This window comes from Bufo bufo, chromosome 1, assembly GCF_905171765.1.
Source record: "Bufo bufo chromosome 1, aBufBuf1.1, whole genome shotgun sequence".
Taxonomy (NCBI): domain Eukaryota; kingdom Metazoa; phylum Chordata; class Amphibia; order Anura; family Bufonidae; genus Bufo; species Bufo bufo.
The window spans coordinates 753,919,348-753,944,842 of record NC_053389.1 but is presented as its reverse complement, the minus strand read 5'-3'; the positions used below and the strand labels follow the sequence as shown (position 1 = coordinate 753,944,842).

The 25,495-nt window shown below is 47.0% G+C and overlaps 1 protein-coding gene across 2 annotated transcripts; it reads left to right on the top strand.

The window, feature by feature from the left end:
- Positions 1-317: 317 nt before the first annotated feature.
- Positions 318-19,190, top strand: LMAN2L (lectin, mannose binding 2 like). Of its 2 annotated transcripts, XM_040414498.1 has the most exons (9): positions 318-495; positions 2,277-2,395; positions 4,558-4,675; positions 4,760-4,842; positions 6,755-6,781; positions 15,276-15,437; positions 15,709-15,823; positions 16,812-16,931; positions 18,319-19,190. In XM_040414498.1, exons 1-9 carry the CDS (start codon positions 336-338, stop codon positions 18,459-18,461), a joined length of 1,047 nt encoding a protein of 348 aa, XP_040270432.1. In that variant the 5' UTR covers positions 318-335; the 3' UTR covers positions 18,462-19,190. The 2 variants fall into 2 exon arrangements, with proteins under 2 accessions (XP_040270432.1, XP_040270433.1); XM_040414499.1 differs by lacking the exon at positions 6,755-6,781 and having other exon boundaries at positions 18,319-19,187.
- Positions 19,191-25,495: the final 6,305 nt, after the last annotated feature.

Sequence of the window (25,495 nt, the reverse complement as noted above, 5' to 3'; positions counted from 1 at the left end):
AAAGCTGACCCAGTCCTCAAGGGGTTAAGATATTAAAAATCGATTATGATAAACGGCTAATTAGCGGCAGCGCTGTGTAGTGACAGTCTGCGCTCACCCACGACCCCAGCACTCTGACAGCAAACATTACTACCGCCCCAGTAACCCAGGTAACCAGCCTCACATTTAACCAACCAATCAGACTGCAGCATTTACGATGCACCGCCCATCTGTCATCCCATTGGTTCTTCGCATTTCCAATGGTAACGCTCAGTCTTCCGGAAGCTTCTGAGCGCCGCTTCGTCTCCTTGGTTTCTGATTGGTTGCTGTCAGTTTACTGAGAGGAGAGTAGCAAGATGGCGGCAGCGGGTGACCGGCGAGTCGGGTTCAGGGTCCGGGTGGAGTGCTTGTGCTCCGGTGTCATTCCGCTGCTGCTGGTGTGGCTCTGCACCGCAGCTGCCGATCAGACCGAGGAGTACCTGAAGAGGGAGCACTCGCTGAGTAAGCCCTATCAGGGTGAGTGGCAGTACTGCTGGTGGGGGTCGTGTGCGGCCAGAGGACCGGGAGGCGATGGGGAAGGGTGGAGAGGACGTGTGACTGCGGGTTGTACTGAGCAATCATGTGACTGGGGGAGGGGATTGGCGCCTGTGCACACAGCGACTTCATACAGTGCGTCTACTACTCCAGTATGTGTCACACCAAATAATCAAGGAGGATGATAAGGGTACTTTCACACTTGCGTTTTTATTTTCTGGCGCTGAGTTCTGTCAAAAGGGCTCAATGCCGGAAAAGAACTGATCAGCTTTATCCCCATGCATTCTGAATGGAGAGTAATCCGTTCAGGATGCATCAGGATGTCTTCAGTTCAGTCGTTTTGACTGATCAGACAAAAGAGAAAACCGCAGCATGCTACGGTTTTATCTCCGGCGAAAAAAAACTGAAGACTTGCCTGAATGCCGGATGCAGCATTTTTTCCCATAGGAATGTATTAGTGCCGGATCCGAAAAAAGTAAATGCTGGATCCGTTTTGCCGGATGACACCGGAAAGACGGATCTGGCATTTCAATGCATTTTTCTGACTGATCAGGATCCTGATCAGTCTTACAAATGCCATCAGTTGGCATACGTTTTGCTGGATCCGGCAGGCAGTTTTGGCGACTGAACTGCTTGCCGCATCACTCTGCCGCAAGTGTGAAAGTAGCCTAAGGGTACTTTCACACTAGCGGCAGGACGGATCCGAAAGGCTGTTCACCCTGTCCGATCCGTCCTGCCGCTATTTCGCCGTGCCGCTGGTTGCCACTCCGTCCCCATTGACTATAATGGGGACGGGGACGGAGATCCGGCGCAGCACGGCAGTGCAGGGTGAGAGGCCGCCGGTCTAAAAAGTCGGACATGCAGTACTTTTAGGCCGGCGGCCTTTCGCCGTGCACTGCTGTGCTGCGCCGGAGCTCCGCCCCTTTTATAGTCAATGGGGACGGAGCGGCAGTCCGGCGGCATGGCGAAATACCGGCAGGACGGATCGGACAGGGTGAACAGCCTGTCCGATCCTTCCTGCCGCTAGTGTGAAAGTACCCTTAGAGGGGTTTTCAGGGACCTGTCGTCCTACTACAGCTACAGGAGCTTTTATCACATCCCACTAGATCCAGAGACATTAAAGGGGTTTTCTGCGATTTTTGATACTGACGACCTATTCTCAGGATAGGTCATCAGTATCTGATCGGTGGGGGTCTGACACCCAGGCATCGGCACCACTGACTTACGTTGTTCAAAACCGCAGCTTGATTTGGTTTGTTCCGTTTTGTCCCCATTGACAATCTATGCCGGATCTCGAAACTGGAATGCAAAACGCAAATGTGAAAACTGTTTTGATCGGCCGCTCTGGCACCTGGTCACGTGACGTGGCTCTGAAATCGTATATATCCACCGACGTCACGTTCTTCAGTCTGAATATCTGCGGCCCAGGATAGATGAGGTGCTGTGGACGGGGCCGGAAACTTTCCTCTTCTTGGCGCTTGTGCGGACTCCTGAATCATCCTTAGGCCTCTTGCACACGACCATTGTGCATCCGTTCCGTGCATTGGGGAACCGCAATTTGCATCCGCGACGCGGAGTGCGGGACGCAATACGGCCATGGGCACACAACGTTCGTGTGCAAGAGGCCTTATGTGCGCCTTCCCCGGGGGAGGGGAGGATGGTTCCGGCCCTGTCCAGGGCTGTGTCAGAATGTCAGCAGGAACTTTGAGGTCAAAAAGCAACGTTATTTTATTTTTATTTTTTATATTTTTTTTATTTCTCAGGGGTGGGCTCTTCTTCTTCATCACTATGGGACTTGATGGGCAGTGTGCTGGTTACTCCTCAATATGTCCGCCTGACCCCGGACTTACAGAGCAAACAAGGGGCTGTGTGGAACCGAATGGTAAGTAGACACAGGGACTGCTTTACCGTTTCAGGTTTGGCTTGGCTCTACTTTATAGTTTCATATAGTTAGAAATCTTCATCCTCCTGGTGAAGTGATTGGTAGAGAGGGCTTGTCAGGATGCCTATAATTACATGAATCTATTAAAGGGTATTTCAGGACTTTAATATTGAGGACCTATCCTTAAAGGGGTTGTTCGGGATAAGCGCTAAAACCGGACATATCCCAGTCTTTACCCAGGCAGCCCCTCTGAGTGGAGTATCGGAGCATTTGATGCGCTGATGCTCTCCCTTGCCCTTTGCTGAATCGCGCAAGGCAAAGGCTTTTTCGGCAGATCCGGTGACGTTACCGGGCTCTCCATGGGAATGCTAGGCAGAGGCTTCCGCCTAGCAGTGAGCCCGGTGACTTCAGACACTAACGGGCGGGCTTTAGCGCTTCCCTAGCCAGTGGTAAAGCCCGCCCATCAGTGTTGTGACGTCACCGAGAACACTGATGGGCGGATGCCTCCTCCTAGCAAAACGGCCCTCGTCCTGCGCGATGCAGGGCAAGGGAGAGCATCGGAGCATGAAATGTCAGAGGGGCTGAGTGGGGCGAGAAGGAGATATGTCCGGGTTCAGCTCAGAACCCAGACAACCCCTTTAATAGACTGGTAGGAGTCTGATTCCCAGCATCCGGCCAGTCAGCCGTCTGCAAGAGCCGTGGTGCATCAGAACTAGCACCGCTCCATACAACGTGTAGTGTCAATGACATGAGCTCAGTTCCATTTACTAAGGATAGGTAATGGATATTAGATCGGCGGGAATGTCGGTATCCCTGCTGACCAAAACCGCGCTGCTCGACTCCGTACACTGTGTACTGCACACTCAGTCCCATGAACTGAGATGTCACTGCAAGGAGCTAATGGGTGGGGGTTGGACCCCTGCCAATCTGATATTGCTGACCTAGGGATACCTGGAATACACCTCTAGCAATGGCGGGAGGTTTAATCATGGTAACATAGACTGAAAAAGATATCCATCCATCCATCCTGCTTGTTATCCTGCAGAGGAAGGAAAACAACCCATGAGTTAGGAGCCAATTTACTTCATTTTAGGGGAAAAAAATATTTCCCAACTCCAATAGGAATGACTCCCTGGATCAACGACCCCCCTCTAGTAGCTATAGCCTGTAATATTATTACCCTCCAGAAATACATCCAGGCCCCTCCTGAATCTCTGAGACCTGCAGCAGTGTGAGGGCAGCTCTGGGCTGTGACTTGGAATCAGTAGAAGATGAGTACCGGTAATACAATGGACACGGAGAATCATCCCTGTTCAGTGTTCATAGACGTCTATATGCCGGATTTGGTAGGAAGTCCTACTACATAAAGGGTTAATCCCACGAACATCATACCGTACATGACAATCTCTTTCTAACAAAGCTAGAACCAGCCCTGTACCTCACATGGGTCCAGAGATCTCCACATTCACTGCTCTGCTAGATTTATATCAAGCTGACCGCTCAGGTGGCGTGTCCTTTATGCTGCCGCTCAGGTGGCGTGTCCTTTATGCTGCCGCTCAGGTGGCGTGTCCTTTATGCTGCCGCTCAGGTGGCGTGTCCTTTATGCTGCCGCTCAGGTGGCGTGTCCTTTATGCTGCCGCTCAGGTGGCGTGTCCTTTATGCTGCCGCTCAGGTGGCGTGTCCTTTATGCTGCCGCTCAGGTGGCGTGTCCTTTATGCTGCCGCTCAGGTGGCGTGTCCTTTATGCTGCCGCTCAGGTGGCGTGTCCTTTATGCTGCCGCTCAGGTGGCGTGTCCTTTATGCTGCCGCTCAGGTGGCGTGTCCTTTTATGCTGCCGCTCAGGTGGCGTGTCCTTACTACCACAGCTTTCTCCCCTTCACAGCTTCTAAAAGTAGATAAGGTTGGTATCAGGAGAAGGATGGAACGGAGCACGTGCGACCACCTTAGCAATGTTACTAGGGTGAACAGAAAAATAAGTATAAGAACAAACAGCAGGTGGCGCTATACAGATACATTTTTTTTTAAATAACTCAGCGGTTATACTACATTTTTAATTACATGCAATTACAAAAGTCTTCAGATCCAGGTGCTGGTTTGAAAACTGAGGAATATTTTTCATGGGACGACCCCTTTTAATATTGTACGTTAAATTCTTTTTTCCAGCCCTGCTACCTACGGGATTGGGAGCTACAAGTTCACTTCAAAATCCATGGACAAGGCAAGAAAAACCTAGTCGGTGATGGTTTTGCCATCTGGTTCACCAAGGATCGAATGCAGGAAGGTTAGAAGCCGTTTCCCTTTCCGTTTTTCAGCCGCGTTTCTCCATGTGCTTTAATGGGATTTCGTCTCTGATCTGATGTTGCAGGCTCCGTGTTTGGAAGTAAACATAACTTTGTGGGGCTTGGAGTGTTTGTGGACACGTATCCGAACGAGGAGAAGCAGCATGAAGTAAGTGCGAGTCTACGATACCTGAGACGTCCTTTACCGTAGATTTCCATGATCCTATTAGCATACGCCATGTTTCTCTTGATGTTGTTGTGGTCACATAGACAGATTAAAGGGGTTGGCCGCCTCCTAGAAGAATCTATAAAATGGCATCATCTTGTGGTCACTAGCGTAGGACACCCCAAGCCCCCTCTTGGGCTAGAGCAGCCCCTCTGTCCCCCACTGCCCATGAATTCAGTCTGCCAACAATGGATGCAGATGGGCACCGTATTTATGGCAATCAAAATGGCAGCGGTCACATGGTTAGCCGTTGTTTAAAGCAGGGATGCCCAGCCTGTGGCAAAACTATTATCCGGGTATGCTGGGAGTTGTAGATTTGCAACAGCTGGAGTCCCGCAGGTTGGGCATCCCTCATTTAAAACATTCAGCGCATGTGCAGATCCAGGCGTCAGCGGAGACATGGGTAAATTATGAGGGCCGCGGCCATCTTGATGTCCATCAGCATCCACTGTTTACAGACTAATGGCGTCATTCATTAAGCCCTGCGCTGGCGCTCGATGCGCTGGCCTCTCCATAACTTGGGCACACTAACCTCTATGGGAGGTGGCCACTGGATCTCTTAACACAGTATTGTCTGTATAGCCTAGTTAACCCAAGGTCCCTTGAAGAACCAGCATATCCTAGGCACTGCAGAAGCGCGTCGGGGCGTTCAAATCCTGGGATCCACCCTGTGGAAGTTGGGCATTAAATGAGTGTTATCATGGGGGCATTAAGGGTTTAGCCCCCGAGAAGTGGGGTCGCCCCTTTTGGGGCTGGTGCTCCGCTTGTAGGCAGGAGTAGTGAAGGGACGTATAGGGACAGCAGACCTAACTTCACTGTGGACCCCACTTCTCTACAAAAGAAGCCCTAACGCAGTGTGGGACCACATTCATCAAGAAATCATCTGATGGAAAAAATCCAATTGGTAGAACCGTGAGTACAGAACACTATGGGGGTCATGTATCAAAACTGGTGTAAAGTAGAACTGGCCTAGTTGCCCATAGCAGCCAATCAGATTCCACCTTTCATTTTCCAAAGCAGCTCTGAAAAATGAAGGGTGGAATCGGATTGGTTGTTATGGGCAACTAGGCCAGTTCTACTTTACACCAGTTTTGATACATGACCCCCATAGTGTCCTGGCTACAGCATAATCTACCTAAGTCACCCCCACTCCATACGGTAGTGCCTTTAGTATACTAAATATTAAGTGACGTTATTGTGGGAGTTTTGTATTTTATTTTTTATTTTTTTTGTGATATTAAAGGTTATGTTTTATTAGGAGTTTATAACTTTTGTTCTGTGATACTGCCTCTAGCGTCTGTTACTAGATTAGACAAGGTGAATATTAGAGAAATGTTAATTTCAGTTTAAAAGCGATTATATTTGATACGTTTGTTTGAGGAAAAGCGTCTTTTCTTAGAAGTCGGCATGGAGTCGCTCTCCTGTTCTGAATTGATAACGGGGGTTGTCCATAGATTGTGCCCCCTACACTTGATCTGCTATCGCGGACTGGCCGAGAGCGCGTCGAGACACGTTGGGGGAGGGGAACACAAGTTGTCAGGCCATCGATACGTTTCCCAGAGGAAAATAAAAAGATTGACACAATGCAGAGTTCTAAGAAAAGAGGTATATACTGAAACGGACAAGTCCGTGACCGATTTTATTTGGAGTAATGGTAGGGGAAGCCCTGTAGATGTGAAGCGATCAGTATATATAAGAGTAGGACCCTGCCGGTGTATAATAAGTGCGGTCACCTTCTGGCGGAGGCTTGACCCCCTTCAGCGGGTGATCTGTGCTGGTTCCTCCTGTTACTAAGATGCAATGTTTGTGTGTTGTTGTGTGTGCTTTCTCCTCTGCTTCTGGACGGCCGTCTCAGAAGAAAAGGTACTCCGCAGGGAATCAGGTATATGAAGTGGCTCTATTAATAAGCTTGCCTTTCTTTGTCTTCTTTCCCTTGTGATACACTTTCTGCACATGCTATCTGCCATCGCTCTTCTATTTCCTGCCACTGGCTGCTTCCTGTGCCTCGTCTTCCCCGAACATTAAATGGCTACTCCGACTAGAAATATTTATCACCTCCTCTATCCACTGGGTGGGGGGTGATATAAGTTTAATTGCTGTGTCCCCCCCCCCCCCCCCCCCCCAGTTTTGATGAGGAGGAGCATGCCCTCCGTATAGCAGTTTCTGTAGCAGAGTAATCGCTCGACCGCTGCATTATTAACTCTGGTCGTGCTGGGAGTAAGAACCGGGGTCCTTGCAGTTGCTTTTCCATTTTTCTCATATTGATGACCTATCCTCCGGATGGTTCATCCATAGCAGATCGGCGCTACCGATCAGCTATTTGAAAAGACTGCAGTGCTGCGTTCTCTTCACGATTTTCCTGCTCGCTGTCAACATTGCGGCGGCGAGCAGTGTAATTACATCTGCTCTATCCCATGGCAAGGAGCAGGTGTAAAGGTTGAAGAGAATGCAGTGCTCAAACCATTGCGGCGGTCTCCACAAATAGCTAATCAGTAGGCGTGCCGGGAGTCGCCCCCCCCCTGCCGGTCTGATATTGATGACCTAGGCCATCTTTTATGAGAAAACTGGACAACCCCTTTAAATAGCAACTTTTTTGCCTATAGCTCCAGGACCATTTCTGTTCATAAATTTAACATTTTGCTTGCTATTTCTTACATGTCATGCATGTATTAGAAAAGTTGTGATATGTGGAGATCTTGGTGCTGTGGCCCCCATTGCATGCTAGAGAAAAGGGGCCCTGGTGGAACCACAGACAGCTGTCTAAAGGGAGCTTCTCCACTCTTCCACGAGCCAAACTTCCACCGTTCACAACTTACAAGTCAAAGGTTATATAGAAAAAATGTGCCCCTTGTAAATGATTACCTCATGTTGAAAGCCAGTACGAACAGCACTGGCTTAAAGGGGTGTTCCAGCCAATACGGGTTGCAGTAGGATACAAATGGTGTGTGTGAAAAAACAGCTTATACTCTCCTCCCCGTCTGCTGCTCCTATGTTGTCGGGGTCCATGGCTGCGCTCTAACTTCCTCTTCATGTCCAGACAAAGCAGGGAATGCTGCTCAGCCAATCACTGGGTAAGGCGGGTCATAGTTGTGGCCAGTGATTGGCCGAGTGCCATGCACAGACATTTCCTGCCGTGTCAGCAGGGACCCGGGCATTGCCGGAGCAGCAGCAGCAGGAGGGGATCACTGAGGTTAGTATAAGCACCATTATATGGCCAGAATAACCCTTTAAAGCCACTTGCACACTTCCAGTACTGAGATCCGTCATAGGGTCTCAAAACCAGAGAAAAACGCTTCCGTTTTGTCCCCATTCATTGTCAATGGGGACAAAACGTAACTGAACAGAATGGAGTGCTCCAAAAAGCGTTTCGTTTGGTTGCGTTCGCATACCGGAGAGAAAACCGCAGCATGCGGAGCAAGACGGATCCCTCATTACCCACAATGCAAGTCAATGGGGACGGATCCGTTTTCTCTGACACAATAGAAAACTGATCTGTCCCCCATTGACTTTCAGAGGAGTTCATGATGGATCCGTCTTGGCTATGTTAGATAATACAACCGGATCCATTCATATCAGATGCAGATGGTTGTATTATCAGTAACGGAAACGTTTTTGCTGAACCCTGCCGGATCCAGTAAAACCGCTAGTGTGAAAGTCGCCTAAGACAACATGGTAGTATGCCTGTGTATACTTTTTATACTTTCTGCGTGTATTTAGTGACAAAAGCAGATTTCCGGCATTCTTGGGTATCTGTTGATGAAATGTCGTCATCTCTGGGTCGTGTTCATTACCCTCCTGATGACACATGGCTGTTGCCGTACAGTTGTGAGGAGGCCCCCCCCCCCCCAACAGAGCTGTCTAGAAAACCAAATACTGACTAATAAAAAATGATGGTAGAAACCCCCTTTAATTGTAGTGCTGGTTGTAAAAGGGCAACTGTTTTTATGGTTTTGCTGAGTATCAAACGGGTCGTCCAAGATCCCAAAGATGTAGCTAGAGGAGAGGAGTGTTATAAAATAGGAAAGGAAGCGTTACTCGCCTGGTCAGTCCAGGGCCGGTGCTCTACCATGATCTTTGTTTCTTGCACTATAGTGATGACATAAGTGACCAACACATGTTACCCCAGGGTACTTCCACACTGGCAGTGAGAAAAAAATAAAATAAAATAGCCAGATTTTCCACGAATTTCACCCTTTGCATTGCAAAGATGGGGACCTTACCTATTCTATCTTGTGCCTAGGCCGTTAAAGGGGTTCTCCGGGCAGAAGAGAAATTAGCTCGGTCAGTGAAAAAAGATACATAAATGAAAAAAGGAAACTAAAACAAGGAATTACCAAATTAAAAACAAAAGGAAGGTATATGGAAGAAGATAAAGAACTAGCTGACTGCCTCAATGAATACCTCTGTTCAGTCTTTACAAAGGAAAATGAAGGAAAAGGACCTCAGTTAGGAAGGAACCCTAATGAATCTTTTGATGCATGTGTCTTTACAGAGGAAGAGGTTCTAAGTTCTAAAATTAATACAAATAAGTCACAGGGGCCTGATGGGATACACCCAAAGCTATTAAAAGAGCTCAGCGGTGAACTAGCAAAACCATTAACAGATTTATTTAACCAATCATTAGTAACAGGAGTCGTCCCGGAAGATTGGAAATTAGCAAATGTTGTGCCCATTCACAAGAAAGGTAGTAGAGAGGAATCGGGCAACTACAGGCCAGTAAGCCTGACATCAATAGTGGGGAAATTATTGGAAACCATACTTAAGAAGAGGATTGTGGAACATCTAAAATCCCATGGATTGAAAGATGAAAAACAGCCTGGGTTTACTTCAGGGAGATCATGTCAAACTAATCTTGATTGGGTGACTAAAATATTAGATGGCGGAGGTGCAGTAGACATCGCTTATCTAGACTTTAGTAAGGCTTTTGATACTGTCCCACATAGAAGGCTTATCAATAAATTGCAGTCTTTGTGTGTGGACTCCCATATTGTTAAATGGATTAGGCAGTGGCTGAGGGACAGACAACAGAGGGTTGTAGTCCATGGAGTATATTCAGACCATGGTCTTGTTACCAGTGGGGTACCTCAGGGATCTGTTCTGGGACCCATATTGTTTAATATCTTTATCAGCGAAATTGCAGAAGGCCTCGATGGTAAGGTTTGTCTTTTTGCTGATGACACAAAGATTTGTAACAGGGTTGATGTTCCTGGAGGGATACACCAAATGGAAAAGGATTTAGGAAAACTAGAGGAATGGTCAAAAATCTGGCAACTAAAATTTAATGTTGATAAGTGCAAGATAATGCACCTGGGGCGTAAAAACCCAAGAGCAGAATATAAAATCAGTGATACAGTCCTAACCTCAGTATCTGAGGAAAGGGATTTAGGGGTCATTATTTCAGAAGACTTAAAGGTAGGCAGACAATGTCATAGAGCAGCAAGAAATGCTAGCAGAATGCTCAGGTGTATCGGGAGAGGAATTACCAGTAGAAAGAGGGAGGTGCTCATGCCGCTCTACAGAGCACTAGTTAGACCTCATTTGGAGTATTGTGCGCAGTACTGGAGACCATATCTCCAGAAGGATATTGATACTTTGGAGAGAGTTCAGAGAAGAGCTTCTAAACTAGTACATGGATTGCAGGACAAAACTTACCAGGAAAGGTTAAAGGACCTTTAAAGGGATTCTGTCACCAGGTTTCACCCCCTCCAGATAACCATATTTTTATGTTCAGGGAGCTTTCACGATTCCTAATGTGGTCTTATAAATGTAATCTGTAGGCTCATTTTGCTAAAAAAACGCTATTACTAACCTGTCATTCAACAAAATAAGGTGCCCAAGGGGATGTAAATGGATCCAAGCTGCCGCCCGCACCTGCCGCCGTTCGTGCCCAGCTCCGCCTTTCCCGACCTCAGCGCCGCCTCATAATCCTGTGTGACGCCTCCGGCTCTCCCTCCCTCCCCCCTCCTTCTGCTCTAACATCTCGCGCGTGCGCACAGGGCTCTGCCAGTGTGCAGGTCATCAAGAGGTTGAGCGAAGTGCCGGCGCATGCGCACTTCGCTCTATGAAGCCGACTGGAGAAGTCCGCACGGGCGCATCAGGCAGAGCCCTGTGCGCACGCGCGAGATGTTAGAGCAGAAGGAGGGGGAGGGAGGGAGAGCCGGAGGCGTCACACAGGATTATGAGGCGGCGCTGAGGTCGGGAAAGGCGGAACTGGGCATGAACGGCGGCGGGTGCGGGCGGCAGCTTGGATCCATTTACATCCCCTTGGGCACCTTATTTTGTTGAATGACAGGTTAGTAATAGCGTTTTTTTTAGCAAAATGAGCCTACAGATTACATTTATAAGACCACATTAGGAATCGTGAAAGCTTCCTGAACATAACCATATTTTTATCTGGAGGGGGTGAAACCTGGTGACAGAATCCCTTTAACATGTATAGCTTGGAAGAAAGACGAGACAGAGGGGATATGATAGAAACTTTTAAATACATAAAGGGAATCAACAAGGTAAAAGAGGAGAGAATATTTAAAAGAAGAAAAACTGCTACAAGAGGACATAGTTTTAAATTAGAGGGTCAAAGGTTTAAAAGTAATATCAGGAAGTATTACTTTATTGAGAGAGTAGTGGATGCATGGAATAGCCTTCCTGCAGAAGTGGTAGCTGCAAATACAGTGGAGGAGTTTAAGCATGCATGGGATAGGCATATGGCTATCCTTCATATAAGATAGGACCAGGGGCTATTCATAGTATTCAGTACATTGGGCAGACTAGATGGGCCAAATGGTTCTTATCTGCCGACACATTCTATGTTTCTATAACTAATAAAATGAAAATACTTAAATATTAATTCATGATAAATATATTCCCAACTACCTTTCATTAGTTATAATGGCTCGTTTTGTCTAGGGAGCAATCATCAGGAGAAACAAAATGTCTGCCGTCATATTAGCGCACACAAAACCTGTCCTAATCACACAGCGGGACAAGTTACTTCACAACACTGAGCTAAAGATCTGCTTCATCCTCCTCTCTTCTCTACTTGTCAGGGATTATTATCCTGAATACAGCTGATAAGATCTTCAGCTGAATCTCTGTAAGAATGGAGTCCATGAGGAGACATGAAGTATAGAGGGGAGGGTGTGGATAATGAGCAGCAGCTATTATATGCAGTCTCCATTGCCACAGCCCACAGTCTGTCCTGTCTATCCTCTCTGTACTTCATGTCTCCTCATAAACTCCATTCCAAAGAGATTCAGCTGAAGATCTTATCTGTATTCAGGATCATAACCCCTGACAGGTAGATCAGAGAGGAGGATGAGGCAGCTCTTTACCTCAGTGTTATTGAGTAACTTGTCCTGCTCTGTGATTAGGACAGTGGCCATTTTGTTTCTCCTAATGATTGCTCCCTAGACAACATGAGCCATTATTAATAAAAAAAGGTATTCGAGAATATATTTATTATAAAGTAATATTTAAGTATTTTAATTTTCTTAATTCCCAGAGAACCCCTGTAATGTCCAGATGGGAATAACTAATACTGTGAAAAACAGCATATGTAGTATTAACTGTCTGCAGATCAAGCAAACCTGGACTTCTTCTTCAGTTTTTTAAATCTCCCATTCGAAGATCACTCGGTTTAGGACAAGCAGTAGGTCAAGGGCGCATTCATTAACCCTGCGCTTTTGCATAGATTTGCACACCAAATCTGGACAAGCAAGCAGCGAGGTGCACTAGACTGTGAATAAAGGTGCACTGTGCCCTGGCTGACCTGGTTCAGGGTGAGCCTTGCGCTATATATATATATATATATATATATATATATATATATATATATATATATATATATATATATATATATATATATATAAATATTACTGCTCAAAAAAATAAAGGGAACACTTAAACAACACAAACTGTCCACTTAGGAAGCAACACTGAGTGACAATCAATTTCACATGCTGTTGTGAAAATGGGATAGACAACAGGTGGAAATTATAGGCAATTAGCAAGACACCCCCAATAAAGGAGTGGTTCTGCAGGTGGTGACCACTTCTCAGTTCCTATGCTTCCTGGCTGATGTTTTGGTCAGTTTTGAATGCTGGCAGTGCTTTCCCTCTAGTGGTAGCATGAGACGGAGTCTACAACCCACACAAGTGGCTCAGGTAGTGCAGCTTATCCAGGATGGCACATCAATGCGAGCTGTGGCAAGAAGGTTTGCTGTGTCTGTCAGCGTAGTGTCCAGAGCATGGAGGCGCTACCAGGAGACAGGCCAGTACATCAGGAGACGTGGAGGAGGCCGTAGGAGGACAACAACCCAGCAGCAGGACCGCTACCTCCGCCTTTGTGCAAGGAGGAACAGGAGGAGCACTGCCAGAGCCCTGCAAAATGACCTCCAGCAGGCCACAAATGTGCATGTGTCTGCTCAAACGGTCAGAAACAGACTCTATGAAGGTGATATGAGGGCCCGACGTCCACAGGTGGGGGTTGTGCTTACAGCCTAACACCGTGCAGGACGTTTGGCATTTGCCAGAGAACACCAAGATTGGCAACTGCCACTGGCGCCCTGTGCTCTTCACAGATGAAAGCAGGTTCACACTGAGCACATGTGACAGACGTGACAGAGTCTGGAGACGCCGTGGAGAACGTTCTGCTGCCTGCAACATCCTCCAGCATGACCGGTTTGGCATTGGGTCAGTAATGGTGTGGGGTGGCATTTCTTTGGAGGGCCGCACAGCCCTCCATGTGCTCGCCAGAGGTAGCCTGACTGCCATTAGGTACCGAGATGAGATCCTCAGACCCCTTGTGAGACCATATACTGGTGCGGTTGGCCCTGGGTTCCTTCTAATGCAAGACAATGCTAGACCTCATGTGGCTGGAGTGTGTCAGCAGTTCCTGCAAGACGAAGGCATTGATGCTATGGACTGGCCCGCCCGTTCCCCAGACCTGAATCCAATTGAGCACATCTGGGACATCATGTTTAGCTCTATCCACCAACGTCACGTTGCACCACAGACTGTCCAGGAGTTGTCCAGGTCTGGGAGGAGATCCCTCAGGAGACCGTCCGCCACCTCATCAGGAGCATGCACAGGCGTTGTAGGGAGGTCATACAGGCATGTGGAGGCCACACACACTACTGAGCCTCATTTTGACTTGTTTTAAGGACATTACATTAAAGTTGGATCAGCCTGTAGTGTGTTTTTCCACTTTAATTTTGAGTGTGACTCCAAATCCAGACCTCCATGGGTTGAAAAATTTGATTTCCATTTTTTGAATTTTTGTGTGATTTTGTTGTCAGCACATTCAACTATGTAAAGAACAAAGTATTTCAGAAGAATATTTAATTAACTCTGATCTAGGATGTGTTATTTTTGTGTTCCCTTTATTTTTTTGAGCAGTGTAATATATATATATATATATATATATATATATATATATATATCTATATCTCTCTCTCTCTACAGACAGTAATCATCTTATACAGTCATTTCCCTTCTGCACGGATTAATTTCCAGTGTCTAGTTCCTGTACGCGGCTTCTTGAGCTGCTAGATAAGATGAGCTCTGCCTGCTAGACTAAACTCATTGTGGCGTGATCATCAGCCATGGCTTACTGCACAGACCATATGTTTCTCAGAGCTCCCGTAATATAATGCACAATTGAAGAACCAGACAAATGTAGTGTACAGGGAGGATCTCAAAAAGGTTTTTGAGGTGCCCTCAGTGCGGCAAAAAAAATAGGCCAGGTTGACTTCTGCCTGTCCCAAAGGGCCAAAACAAGCAAAGCCAGCAATGTGTTGAGCCACTTACCCCTCCCGCCCCCATAGCGCCTAATGAGGGTGGTCGATATTAGCCGGCCCTCTCTGTATGGCTTCATGCACACGACCGTTCCGTTTTTTGCGGATCCGCAAAACACTGAAGCCGCCCGTGTGTCTTCCACAATTTGGAACAGGCGGCCCATTGTAGAAATGCCTATTCTTGTCTGCAAACCGGACAAGAATAGGACATGTGTTTTTATTTTTTATTATTATTATTTTTTTTTTTTTTGCGGGCTACGTAACGGAGCAACTGATGCGGACAGCACACGGAATGCTGTCCACATCTTTTGCGGCCCCATTGAAGTGAATGGGTCGGCACCGAGCCGCAAAAACTGCGGACCAGAACAACGGTCGCGTGCATGAGGCCTATGTCCTAGTAATGAGGGGGCAGTCAGCATGAGCTGATCATCTCCACATTTGGCAGCATGTTGATGGATGAGGAAAAGACCCGCCATTAGCATGACTGTTCATTACCATTGTGGCCTGGTAACATCTGGTATGGAGACTACGGTGTGAGGTTGTATTGGAGTCATCCTGTTATTTCCCCGCTCTCTTTCACCAGCGTATATTTCCTTATGTGTCGGCAATGGTGAGCAATGGATCGCTGATATATGATCACACCCGGGATGGCCATCCTACTGAGCTCGGGGGATGCACAGCCATGGTTAGGAATCTCAACCACGACACTTTCCTTGTCATACGCTATGTAAAGCGTAGGCTGACGGTAAGATTATACCTTTTTACTTACTTCTCCAGTATGTAAGCAGTTTTCATGGTTCGCGATGCTGAGCTCAGAAAACAGTGACTGGGCGACATAATGTTATACCAGGTGTCCATGGACAGGACACCCTTCTCCCCTTGGAATAATAATACTGGAAATATCGCATGGAAAGTAAAACCTTTACTTCTCCACCTTAAGGAGAGCGATATTTATCTGATATTCAGTTCTTGCCAAACTCTTACCGTGTGATCTTCATCATCTCTATCATTTGCAGATCATGGTTGACATTGATGGAAAGCAGGAATGGAGGGATTGCCTGGATGTTCCTGGTGTGCGCTTGCCCCGTGGTTATTACTTTGGGGCTTCAGCAGCTACAGGAGACCTTTCAGGTAGGATTAAGGGTTGATAAAGGTTTATTCCCATGTCACCATTTATGGCCTACACACCTCTTGGACCCACACCTATCTCAAGACCATGGTCCCCCGACTTGTATGTGCTGCAGGGCCAGTCAGGCGTGCGTGTGGCCGATCCATTCATTTCTATTTGAATTCTGAAGATATCCGAACACTGTACTCGGCTATCTCCGGAATGCCCATAGAAATTAATGGATCTGCCACATGCATGCCTGACTGGCCACTCCGTTCATTTCAGGGGGGCTGCAGGGTGTACAGGGCTCCCGTTCTCATGATTGGCGGGGATACCAGCGATAGGACCCCCACCAATATCCCTGCGGATAGGGAATAACTTAATGTATCCAGAATACTCCTTTTAGGCCTCATGCACACGGCCGTTCCGTGCATTGGGGCCCCGCAATTCGTGACAGATCGGGGAGCACACGGACGGTGCCCAGTGTATTGCGGACCCGCTGTATGCAATGGCCATGTGCGTGAGGTTGTATTGTCAGCAGAGATAATAGGGGGAGCAGCGTTAATCAGGTAGTTGATTCCAGTTCTTACAACATCCCTGTATGCCTCTGTTAACCCTATGAACCTGTCCTCCTTTGTGTATACCTCATCTCAAAAGACCCTATGCGTTTCCAAAGTCGTTCTTCATCAGGGGTTAGACCATCAATGTCCCAGATGGGTCAACCCCTTTAAGCATGTGTAAATATTTTTTGGAACACCTGTAGAAGTGAATGGCGAGAGTCACGAATGTGCAGCCATCTATGCAAACACAGCTGCAAGACAGGGGTCAGGGGACCCCCCCCCATAGGTGGATACATTTATGGCATATCTGGTGGATATGGCTTAGATGACTGAAATGGGGGTTATAGGGTTATATGCAAACCATGGGGTAAATGGTAATCTATGGAGAGAGTGGGTGTTATGGAATAGGTAGGTAACCCTGCAGCACATAACTGTCCCATCATCCTCCCAGACAACCATGACATCATCTCTCTGAAGTTGTACCAGATCACCGTGGAGCGCACGCCGTCGGAGGAGAAGATGGACAAGGAAGTTTTCCTTCCAACTGTCGATAACATGAAGCTGCCAGGAGGTAGGTCCCCGGGTATTCTCTCCTCTTCCGCACTATGTGTGCGTGTTGCATGACTGTGATCTTCCTCTGTAAAATCAGACCAAGTAAGGCCCAGGCACTCAATTGTAATGTGCAGGAGTAAGAATATTTATTCCATGCAAAGATTAACAAGGAGCCATTGGCCAACGTTTCGGTCTAATCCTAGACCTTGTTCACGGCCTATAGCAGTGATGGCAAACCTATGGCACGGGTGCCAGAGGCGGCACTCAGAGCCCTCTATGTGGGCACCCACGCCCTGGAAAAAGTCTATGGCATAGCAATATGCTTTAGACTTTTCCTGCCATTCATCATCCCCAGGACACCCTATAAACAGCACAGGCAGCGCATTAAATGTAGGCTATTAATCTATTATAGATAAATGATAAAGGACATGAAAGATCTATTATATTGGTATTTAGGTTAAATTGCCGTGTCGGCACTTTGCGATAAATAAGTGGGTATTTGGTTGCCGTTTTGGGCACTCGGTCTCTAAAAGGTTCACCATCACTGGCCTATAGTGTACATACAGAAAATAGTAAATGAAGAATAATGGTATAGTATAATCTAGCATAAAATTGTCATAAAGTTTACATGTAAAACATCAAAAGGAATGCATATATCCTTATGTATAAATAGATGATCTTCCCCGTGATGGCGAAGAATGCTGGGAATGTAATGAAAGGACAATAGATATACATGAAACATATATTAGAACCAGTTAAATTTGCTATCGACAGTAATATTGTTACTTTCACAGGATGTTGAGATCCCCATGTATGCAAGACTAGCATTGCAGCTATATAGTCTTAACTGTAGATTCCATAGCTATGGGTTTGGGTGTTACAATACAGTAGACTCTATGAGCAAGTGGCAGGCGGCACAGAATAGAAGTTTAGGATAAGTCTATATGGACCATATTGGGGAAATTATACGAGTTACGACCACATCTAGATCGGATAAGGCAGTACCTATATAAGACAATAGGGTCATAGTGGTGGTCGGTGGGAGCTTACCATAATGTCAGGCTGCCGAAAATTTCATGGAGGATGGCGTATTGGCGCTGGGGGACATATCGTGCTTTTTAAACCCGACACGTCCGGCCTAAGCCTGTAATAGGATTGTACGGGTACTGGCAACGTCAGGTGGACTGTTGAGGTCACGTTCAGCCCACGCGTGCGCATTTAGAAGAGGTGCTGGCAAAAGCCCCGTTGATCGAGTCACTGCGCTGGTGTCAGAATGTAATGTAGAATGCATAGAAGGAGGGGATCTCGCATGCCAAGCTTTGTACCTATGGAAGTAAATAAAGCTGAACATAGAATGAAATGAGATCCGGTCAGTGATGTGATCTTCCTCTGTGCTGTCCTTTCAGTGGAGGATTCGGCGGAGTCCATGAGCGGTTTTGCACTCTTCCTAATTGTCTTCTTCTCGCTGCTCGGCGTGGTCTTTGCCGGAGTCATACTGCTCATTGTGTACAACAAGTGGCAGGAAAGAAATCGGAAGCACTTCTACTGATTCCACGTGCCACGTTCTAAGTCTTTGGTGCCCTTATGAGACTTGCAGACAACGTCCTCGGTGGAGAGTCATTCTGTGAATGGGTCAGAATATGAATCTGAAGCGGCCGACTCTGCTCCTCTCGGTTTTAAACACTGGTTTGTTATTCTGTAAGCTGCTACTGAAGACTTGTCTATCTGTAACAGATCCATGGAGTTTTCATATTGATGTCTTTGGCTGAATATTTCACCTACACATAATGGTGGCCGCCAAGCTATCGGGGAAACCAGCTGTCATGGGTCTCCTGGCTATGGGCTTACTATTGGCATTGGGACCAAAGTGCCTTCTGCCGTAAGGGTGGCAGCAATTCACAGTGAGTTCCCATGTGAATACTGGTTAAGCCCGTATAATAGCGGCCACCGTTATATGTAGGTGACAGGAGCCATTGAAGAAAAAGCTGAATGTAACGCAATCTCTACACATTGTGTTTTATTACCTGTCCATAATACCCCATATCAGATGGACCACCGCAGTAATACACGAGTGCACAAGGTACAAGGCTCTCGTGTAAATTAAAGGGTTTTCCGACATATTTTTACTGATGACCTATCTTCTGGATAGGTCATCAGTATCTGATCGGTGGGGGTCCTACACTCGTGACCGCCGCTGATCAGCTGTTTGAGTAGGCACCGGCGCCCCTGTGAGCACCGCGGCCTTCTCTATGCTCGCCAAGTACAGCGCTGTACGTTGTATAGAGGCTGTGCCGGGTATTGCAGTTCAGGCCTATTCACTTTAATGGGGCGGAGCTGTGCCTACGCCATGTGACAGAACAACGTCACATGGCCTCGGGAAAGCTATGAGAAGGCCGGTGTCGTCTCCAACAGCTGATCGGCGAGAGTCCTGGGTGTCGGCCCCCCAACGATCAGATACTAATGACCAATGCAGGGGATAGGTCATCGGTAAAAATCTCTCAGAAAACCCCTTTAATGGTGTCCTGTCGCCTCTCCTGACATGTCTGTTATAGTAAATACTGACATTCCCTGTGAAATAACGGTTCTAGAGCACCTTTCGTAGAACACTGCATTGTGCCATTCCTCTGTTATTCCTCCAGGAAGTGAGGGAATAGATTAATGGGGTCATTTATCAAACTGGTGTAAAGTAGAACTGGCTTAGTTGCCCATAGCAACCAATCCGATTCCACCGTTCATTTCTCACAGCTCCTTTGGATAATGAACGGTGGAATTGATTGGTTTCTATGAGCAACTAAGCCAGTTCTACTTTACACCAGTTTGATAAATGACCCCATAAGTGTTTCCATGTCCCTAAACACTGAGAGACTGTCCAATCAGGGCTGGCCGTACCAAGTGTGTAAAGACAGCAGTATTGTCAAGGGGAATGGAAACAGGTTTTTTGTGCTTTTACAGGAGGAATAACAGAAGAACATCGCAACGTTGAGTTCTAAGAAAAGGCGGGCCGTTTCCAGGGGAGCGCTTGTATTCACTAAATTAGACGTGAGGAGAACAGACATGTTGTCTGGCTTTAATCGTTTTTTGTTAAAGAGTTATATTTAATTTTTTTTTGAAAAGGGGGAATTAACCTATTCATGGCTGTGGTTAAAAGGGAGCTTTGCTCTGAGACCTGCGCGCATCAACGCTGCGAAAGTGACCCTCCTGTTGTCCCTTGTAACCACTATCATTGGCAATACCTTAAAGGGGTTGTCCACAGGATAGGCGATGAGTTATCTGTGGGAATTTGACTGTTGCGACCCCCACCAGTCACAAGAACTGGACTCTTGACTTCCCCGAATGAATGGAATGGCAGGGACTGCTGGAGATGGCCGCTGGTCAGGGGATAAGACTTCCCCTTTAACATGTTGCATTGAAAAGTGGATGTGCTCACATTCTCAAACGTTATGATGGATTTGTCTAAAACCCCTTTTCAAAAAATTGGAAATCTGAGCAGCCTTTTATATAGTTTTTTTTTAATTTTTAATTAAGGTTGTGTCAGATTGTGTTTTTTTTAATCATTTTTAGGCTAAGGCTGGAAGTTGACCCGCTCGCCTGTAGCCTGGTTGCCCGTGCAGAGCGCGGTGACCCGTATTATGCTGTCTTCAGGCCTGTGGTTTATTATTTATAGCCTGTTCTAGACATACAGACACTTGCTGCCTTTTCGCTGTCTTTTATTCATTTTGTCAAAGTGGCCAATCAGATCCCAGCTCCCATTTTTCTGATCCTTTTTAGAAAGTGAAAGCGGTGGCCTGACCCAAAAGGATAAACCACTGTCCCACCACGGCCTCTTTATTCTGGTCAGTGGTTTTTGTCCCGGAAATCCCTTTTAATTCCTACCTTTTACTGTGAATCGCTTTGTCGGTAGCACAGAAAGCAGATCTACACTTCTGGCTACACTGGGTCTCGCGCATTAAACGTTTTCCAGCCTGTAGATGTTGAGGATCAGTATCAGATGGGTGGGGGTCTGACACCCGGCACCCCTGCAGGCGCCGGTACCAGTGGACGGAGCCAGAAGCAGGAGGTTGTGTCCACCCCCAGTGGCCGTGCTGACATACTGCAGCTCGGCTCCCATGCCACTTCATGCTCTGAACTGCCCTGGCAAATGCCACATGCTTGCTGTAGGTAACACACAGGGATGTGTATTTTTGACCAATTTGATGCCCCCTAAGAATAACACTGTGTACTTTGTAGTTTGCGTCAGCAGTGTGAACACCTCTCACACGCACATTTGTTTAATCTATTGTGTATGACCAGATTAAAGAGGACCTTTCACCTGAAAGTTAAACTAAAGATATAGCCTTACTCACATGCCCCCGGTATTGCTTATTCAGTCATTCATTTTTCAATCAGTGCCCCCGTTTGTCCGTGCTGCCCCCCGGAATATTTGCCGCCTTGTATGCTAATGAGCGAATCGGCTCAACTGGGCGGGCCTTCAAAAGTTCTCCCGGGCGTGTCATTCTTCTCCCTGGCACGGAGCGCATCCAATCAGCGCGCTCCGCTCTTAGCCAGGGAGAAGACGCTCCAGTTCTTGCGAGATTCGCGAGAACTGGAGCGATTTCATCCATCCGGCGCCATCTCGCGAGAACTGGAGCGTCTTCTCCCTGGCTAAGAGCGGAGCGCGCTGATTGGATGCTCTCCGTGCCAGGGAGAATAATGACACGCCCGGGAGAACTTTTGAAGGCCCGCCCAGTTGAGCCGAATGGCTCATTAGCATACAAGGCGGCAAATATTCCAGGGGGCAGCGCGGACAAACGGGGGCACTGATTGAAAAATGAATGACTGAATAAGCAATACCGGGGGCATGTAAGTAAGGCTATATCTTTAGTTTAACTTTCATTTTCAGGTGAAAGGTCCTCTTTAAAGGGGTTCTCCGGTAATAATGACATTTTACCAAGTGCCCGCAGCCTGCCCCACTAAGGTAAGGATTTGTACTTACCTGGTCCCTGTCCCTCCGGTCTTCTGCGCTGCCTCCATGTTCCGGTCCCCACAGTGTTTACATCCGGTGCAGCATGGTCACATGCTCCACTGCAGCCAATGACTGGCTTCAGTGGTGAAGTGGCCAAAACCAGCACATCACCATGGAAGCCAGTCATTGGCTGCAGTGGAGCATGTGACCATGCTGCACCGTATGAATCCTTAGCTTAGTGGGCACTTAGTAAAATGTCATTATTACCGGAGAACTCCTTGTTTAAAGGGCATCTGTCAGCAGATTTGTACCTGTGACATTGGTTGACCTGTTACATGGGCGCTTGGCAGCTGAAGACATCTGTTTCCGTCCCATGTTCATATGTGCCCACATTGCTGAGAAATATGATGTTTTAATATATGCAAATGAGCCATGAGGAGCAACAGGGGCGTTACCGTTACACCTAGAAGCTCAGCTCTCTCTGTAGTTGCTGCGCCCCTTTGCACTTTGATTGAAAGGGCCAGGCAGGGAAAACCTTTTCACACCTGGCCCTGTCAATCAAAATGCAGAGGGCGCAGCAGCTGCAGAGAGAGCAGAGCCTCTAGGAGTAATGGCGACGCCCCCATTGCTCTTAGAGGCTCATTCGCATATAATAAAACTAAATTTTTCTCAGCAATGCAGTCACATATGAACATAGGACCAACACAGATGTCATCAGCTGCCAAGCGCACATGTAACAGGTCAGCCAGTTTCACAGGTACAGATCTGCTGACGGATGCCCTTTACAGACACCACGCACACGGGAGTTTTCTCTTTACAGAGAGTACCTGTCTGCTTTCCCGACATGTCTGTTTTAGTAAATTCTTGTATTACTCATGAGATAACAGTCTTGGAGTATCTTTTCTTATAACTGTCTGATCTGCCGTTCCTCTGTTATTCCTCCTGTTTATATATGAATAAACGGACAACGGAGTCTTAGCGTTCCGCTTGTTCCTGTCCACTCTGATAGTGTCACCACTGATTGGACCATGTCACAGGGTGTAGGACCCCGTTTAATCATTTCTAGGCTGTATAACAGAGGAACATCATAACGCAGAGTTCTAAGAAAAGAAGCTGCAGAATCATTTCATGGGAATACACATATTTGTTAATATTGACACGTCAGTAGAGCAGACTCATCTACTGTGTTACGTCTGCCCCAGGTCTCCCTAAAGGAATATTCGGTTTCAGCAATTAAAGGTTATTAATGTAATGAAAAGTTACAATGTTCTGGTATGCCTTACTGCTTACAAGATCTCTGCTTGCAGTCATTTAATAGAGACATTCATTGTTGACTTCCCGGAGATGAAACCGTGTCTTGCTTGTTCAGATGGAACCTTCTTTTTTGTGCTTTTAGTGGCAGAAGCTCTGCCTGGTCCTGTGCAGCGCACACAGCCGCATGGCTCATTACCGCATCACATGAGCGCGACAGACATTCTTCCTATGGAATTAAACCATTAAGGTTGCTATTAAATGACAGCAAGCAGAGTCCTTGATTCATTTGATAATTTCATATAGAAACTTGTATTATTTAGTTGCCCAAACAATAAGCTTTATTTGTTGAAACTTTATTACCCCTTTAATACATTCTGTAATTCTACCTCTGAAGCCCCTTCCAATTTTTACACCCTCCTCCACTATTTTATAGGGCTGCTGCTACACTATAATTTTTTTGACATTTTTGTAAAAAGAAAAAAAAAAAAAAAAAAAAACCCATACCCATTTTATTTTTTTGGGGGGGAGAGGGGATTAATTATGTCAACTTCTTTTTTTTTTTTTTTATTTATACAGAGAAATATAGGGGTATATGTCTAAAACAAAACCCACCATGGTTTGAAACTACATGCAAGCAAACTGCATAGAAACAGTGTATGTACGGCGGGGTCAGCAACCTCTAGCGCTCCAGCTGTTGCAAAACTACAGCTCCCAGCATTCAGTCACTCAGCAGTTCTTGACATTTTTATAGAAGTGAAAGGAGCATGTTGGGAGTTGTACTTTTTCACAACAGCTGGTGTTCCGGAGGTTGCCAACCTCTGCTGTGGGGTGTTGTATAGATTCCTATTTTAGAAATAAAAAAACTGCATAAAAAAAACCCTAACAGACTTTTTGAGATTGATTTAAAGGGAACCTGTCACCGGGACTTTGTGTATAGAGCTGAGGACATGGGTTGCTAGATGGCCGCTAGCACATCCGCAATACCCAGTCCCCATAGCTCTGTGTGCTTTTATTGTGTAATAAAACCGATTTGATACATATGCAAATTACCCTGAGATGAGTCCTGTCCCTGACTCATCTCACGTACAGGACTCATCTCAGGTTAATTTTCATATGTATCAAATCGGGTTTTTTACACAATAAAAGCACACAGAGCTATGGGGACTGGGTATTGCGGATGTGCTAGCGGCCATCTAGCAGCCCATGTCCTCAGCTCTATACACAAAATCCCGGTGACCGGTTCCCTTTAAAGGGAAATTGTTACCTCGACCATTCTGCCTTCACCGAGGGCAGCATAGTATAGTGACACACCTGCCCGTTTCAGCAGGCTGTCAGGCAGTGCTTTTCTAGTACCGCCAGGCCAAACCTCGCAGCATGCGCCGTTGCCGCAAGGTAGATGAGTCTGATGAGACACGTGGCTCCGCCTCCTGACCTTGAATGGCAACTTGTGTAATGGCAAATAAAGCTGCCAGTCATTGGCAGGAGGCGGGGCCACAAGTCTCATCGGACTCATCCCCTGGAGCTTCAGCCCGCCCAGGTCGGTCACTATACTATGCTGCCCTCAGTCAGGTCAGCCTAGCAGGAGTGAAGGGCTCCCCTTAAAGCAGTGGTCTCCAGCACGTTGTAGAGCCACAGGTTGGAGGCCGCTCGTCTTTAATAATTGTGGCACGTGTGTGTGTCTGATAATTATTATTATTACATGGGGGGGGGGGGGGGGGGCGGGGGGGGTCACGCCTATCCTGCCTAAGGCTCTGCTCCCATCACGTTTATGGCCTCCATTTAATGTATATGCCGGGATGTAGGCGCAAAATGGAGACCTATGCCTGATGCCATACAGTGCCATGTGTTACCAATAGGGTCTCATTGTCTTCACCTGCCTGATATTACCCTATGAATATGGTGTGCAAACCTGAACATGTCAATGTATGAATGAACTGTGTGTTCACCTTGTCAGTAGGGCGTGTCCCTACACAGCCTGGTGCCGTCCAATCGGTTCTGACGGTGGAGTATAGGGACACGCCCTTTGGACAAGGAGAATGGTAACATCCAGTTGTTAGTATGTTTCCAGGAGGAATAATAGTGGGACAGCACAATCCAGAAATTGTAATGTTAGGAGAACGGACAGATCCCCTTCATGTCCAAGGCCTTACCTCACGCTGCATGCTGTTACACGTCTTCATGAAGTCTACATTACAAGACGGAGAATAATCCAGAGTGGGCAGCCCGCGCCCTGCCTGCTAGCCATGCACCACTAGCAGCCCCGGGCCGGAGAGAATCTAGAAGATGGTGTCCACTTCTGGCTCAGGGAGAAAATCTATCTGGGTGTAGCACTGAGTTGTTGTGTTTTTTCACTTTGAATGTTCAATGCGTCTCATGCTGCCTATGTC

Coding starts and splice junctions, on each gene's coding strand:
- LMAN2L (XM_040414498.1), top strand. CDS start 336: ATGGCGGCAGCGGGTGACCGGCGAGTCGGGTTCAGGGTCCGGGTGGAG. Junction 496..2,276: donor GCTGAGTAAGCCCTATCAGG/GTGAGTGGCAGT, acceptor TTTATTTCTCAG/GGGTGGGCTCTTCTTCTTCA. Junction 15,824..16,811: donor AGCTACAGGAGACCTTTCAG/GTAGGATTAAGG, acceptor TCATCCTCCCAG/ACAACCATGACATCATCTCT.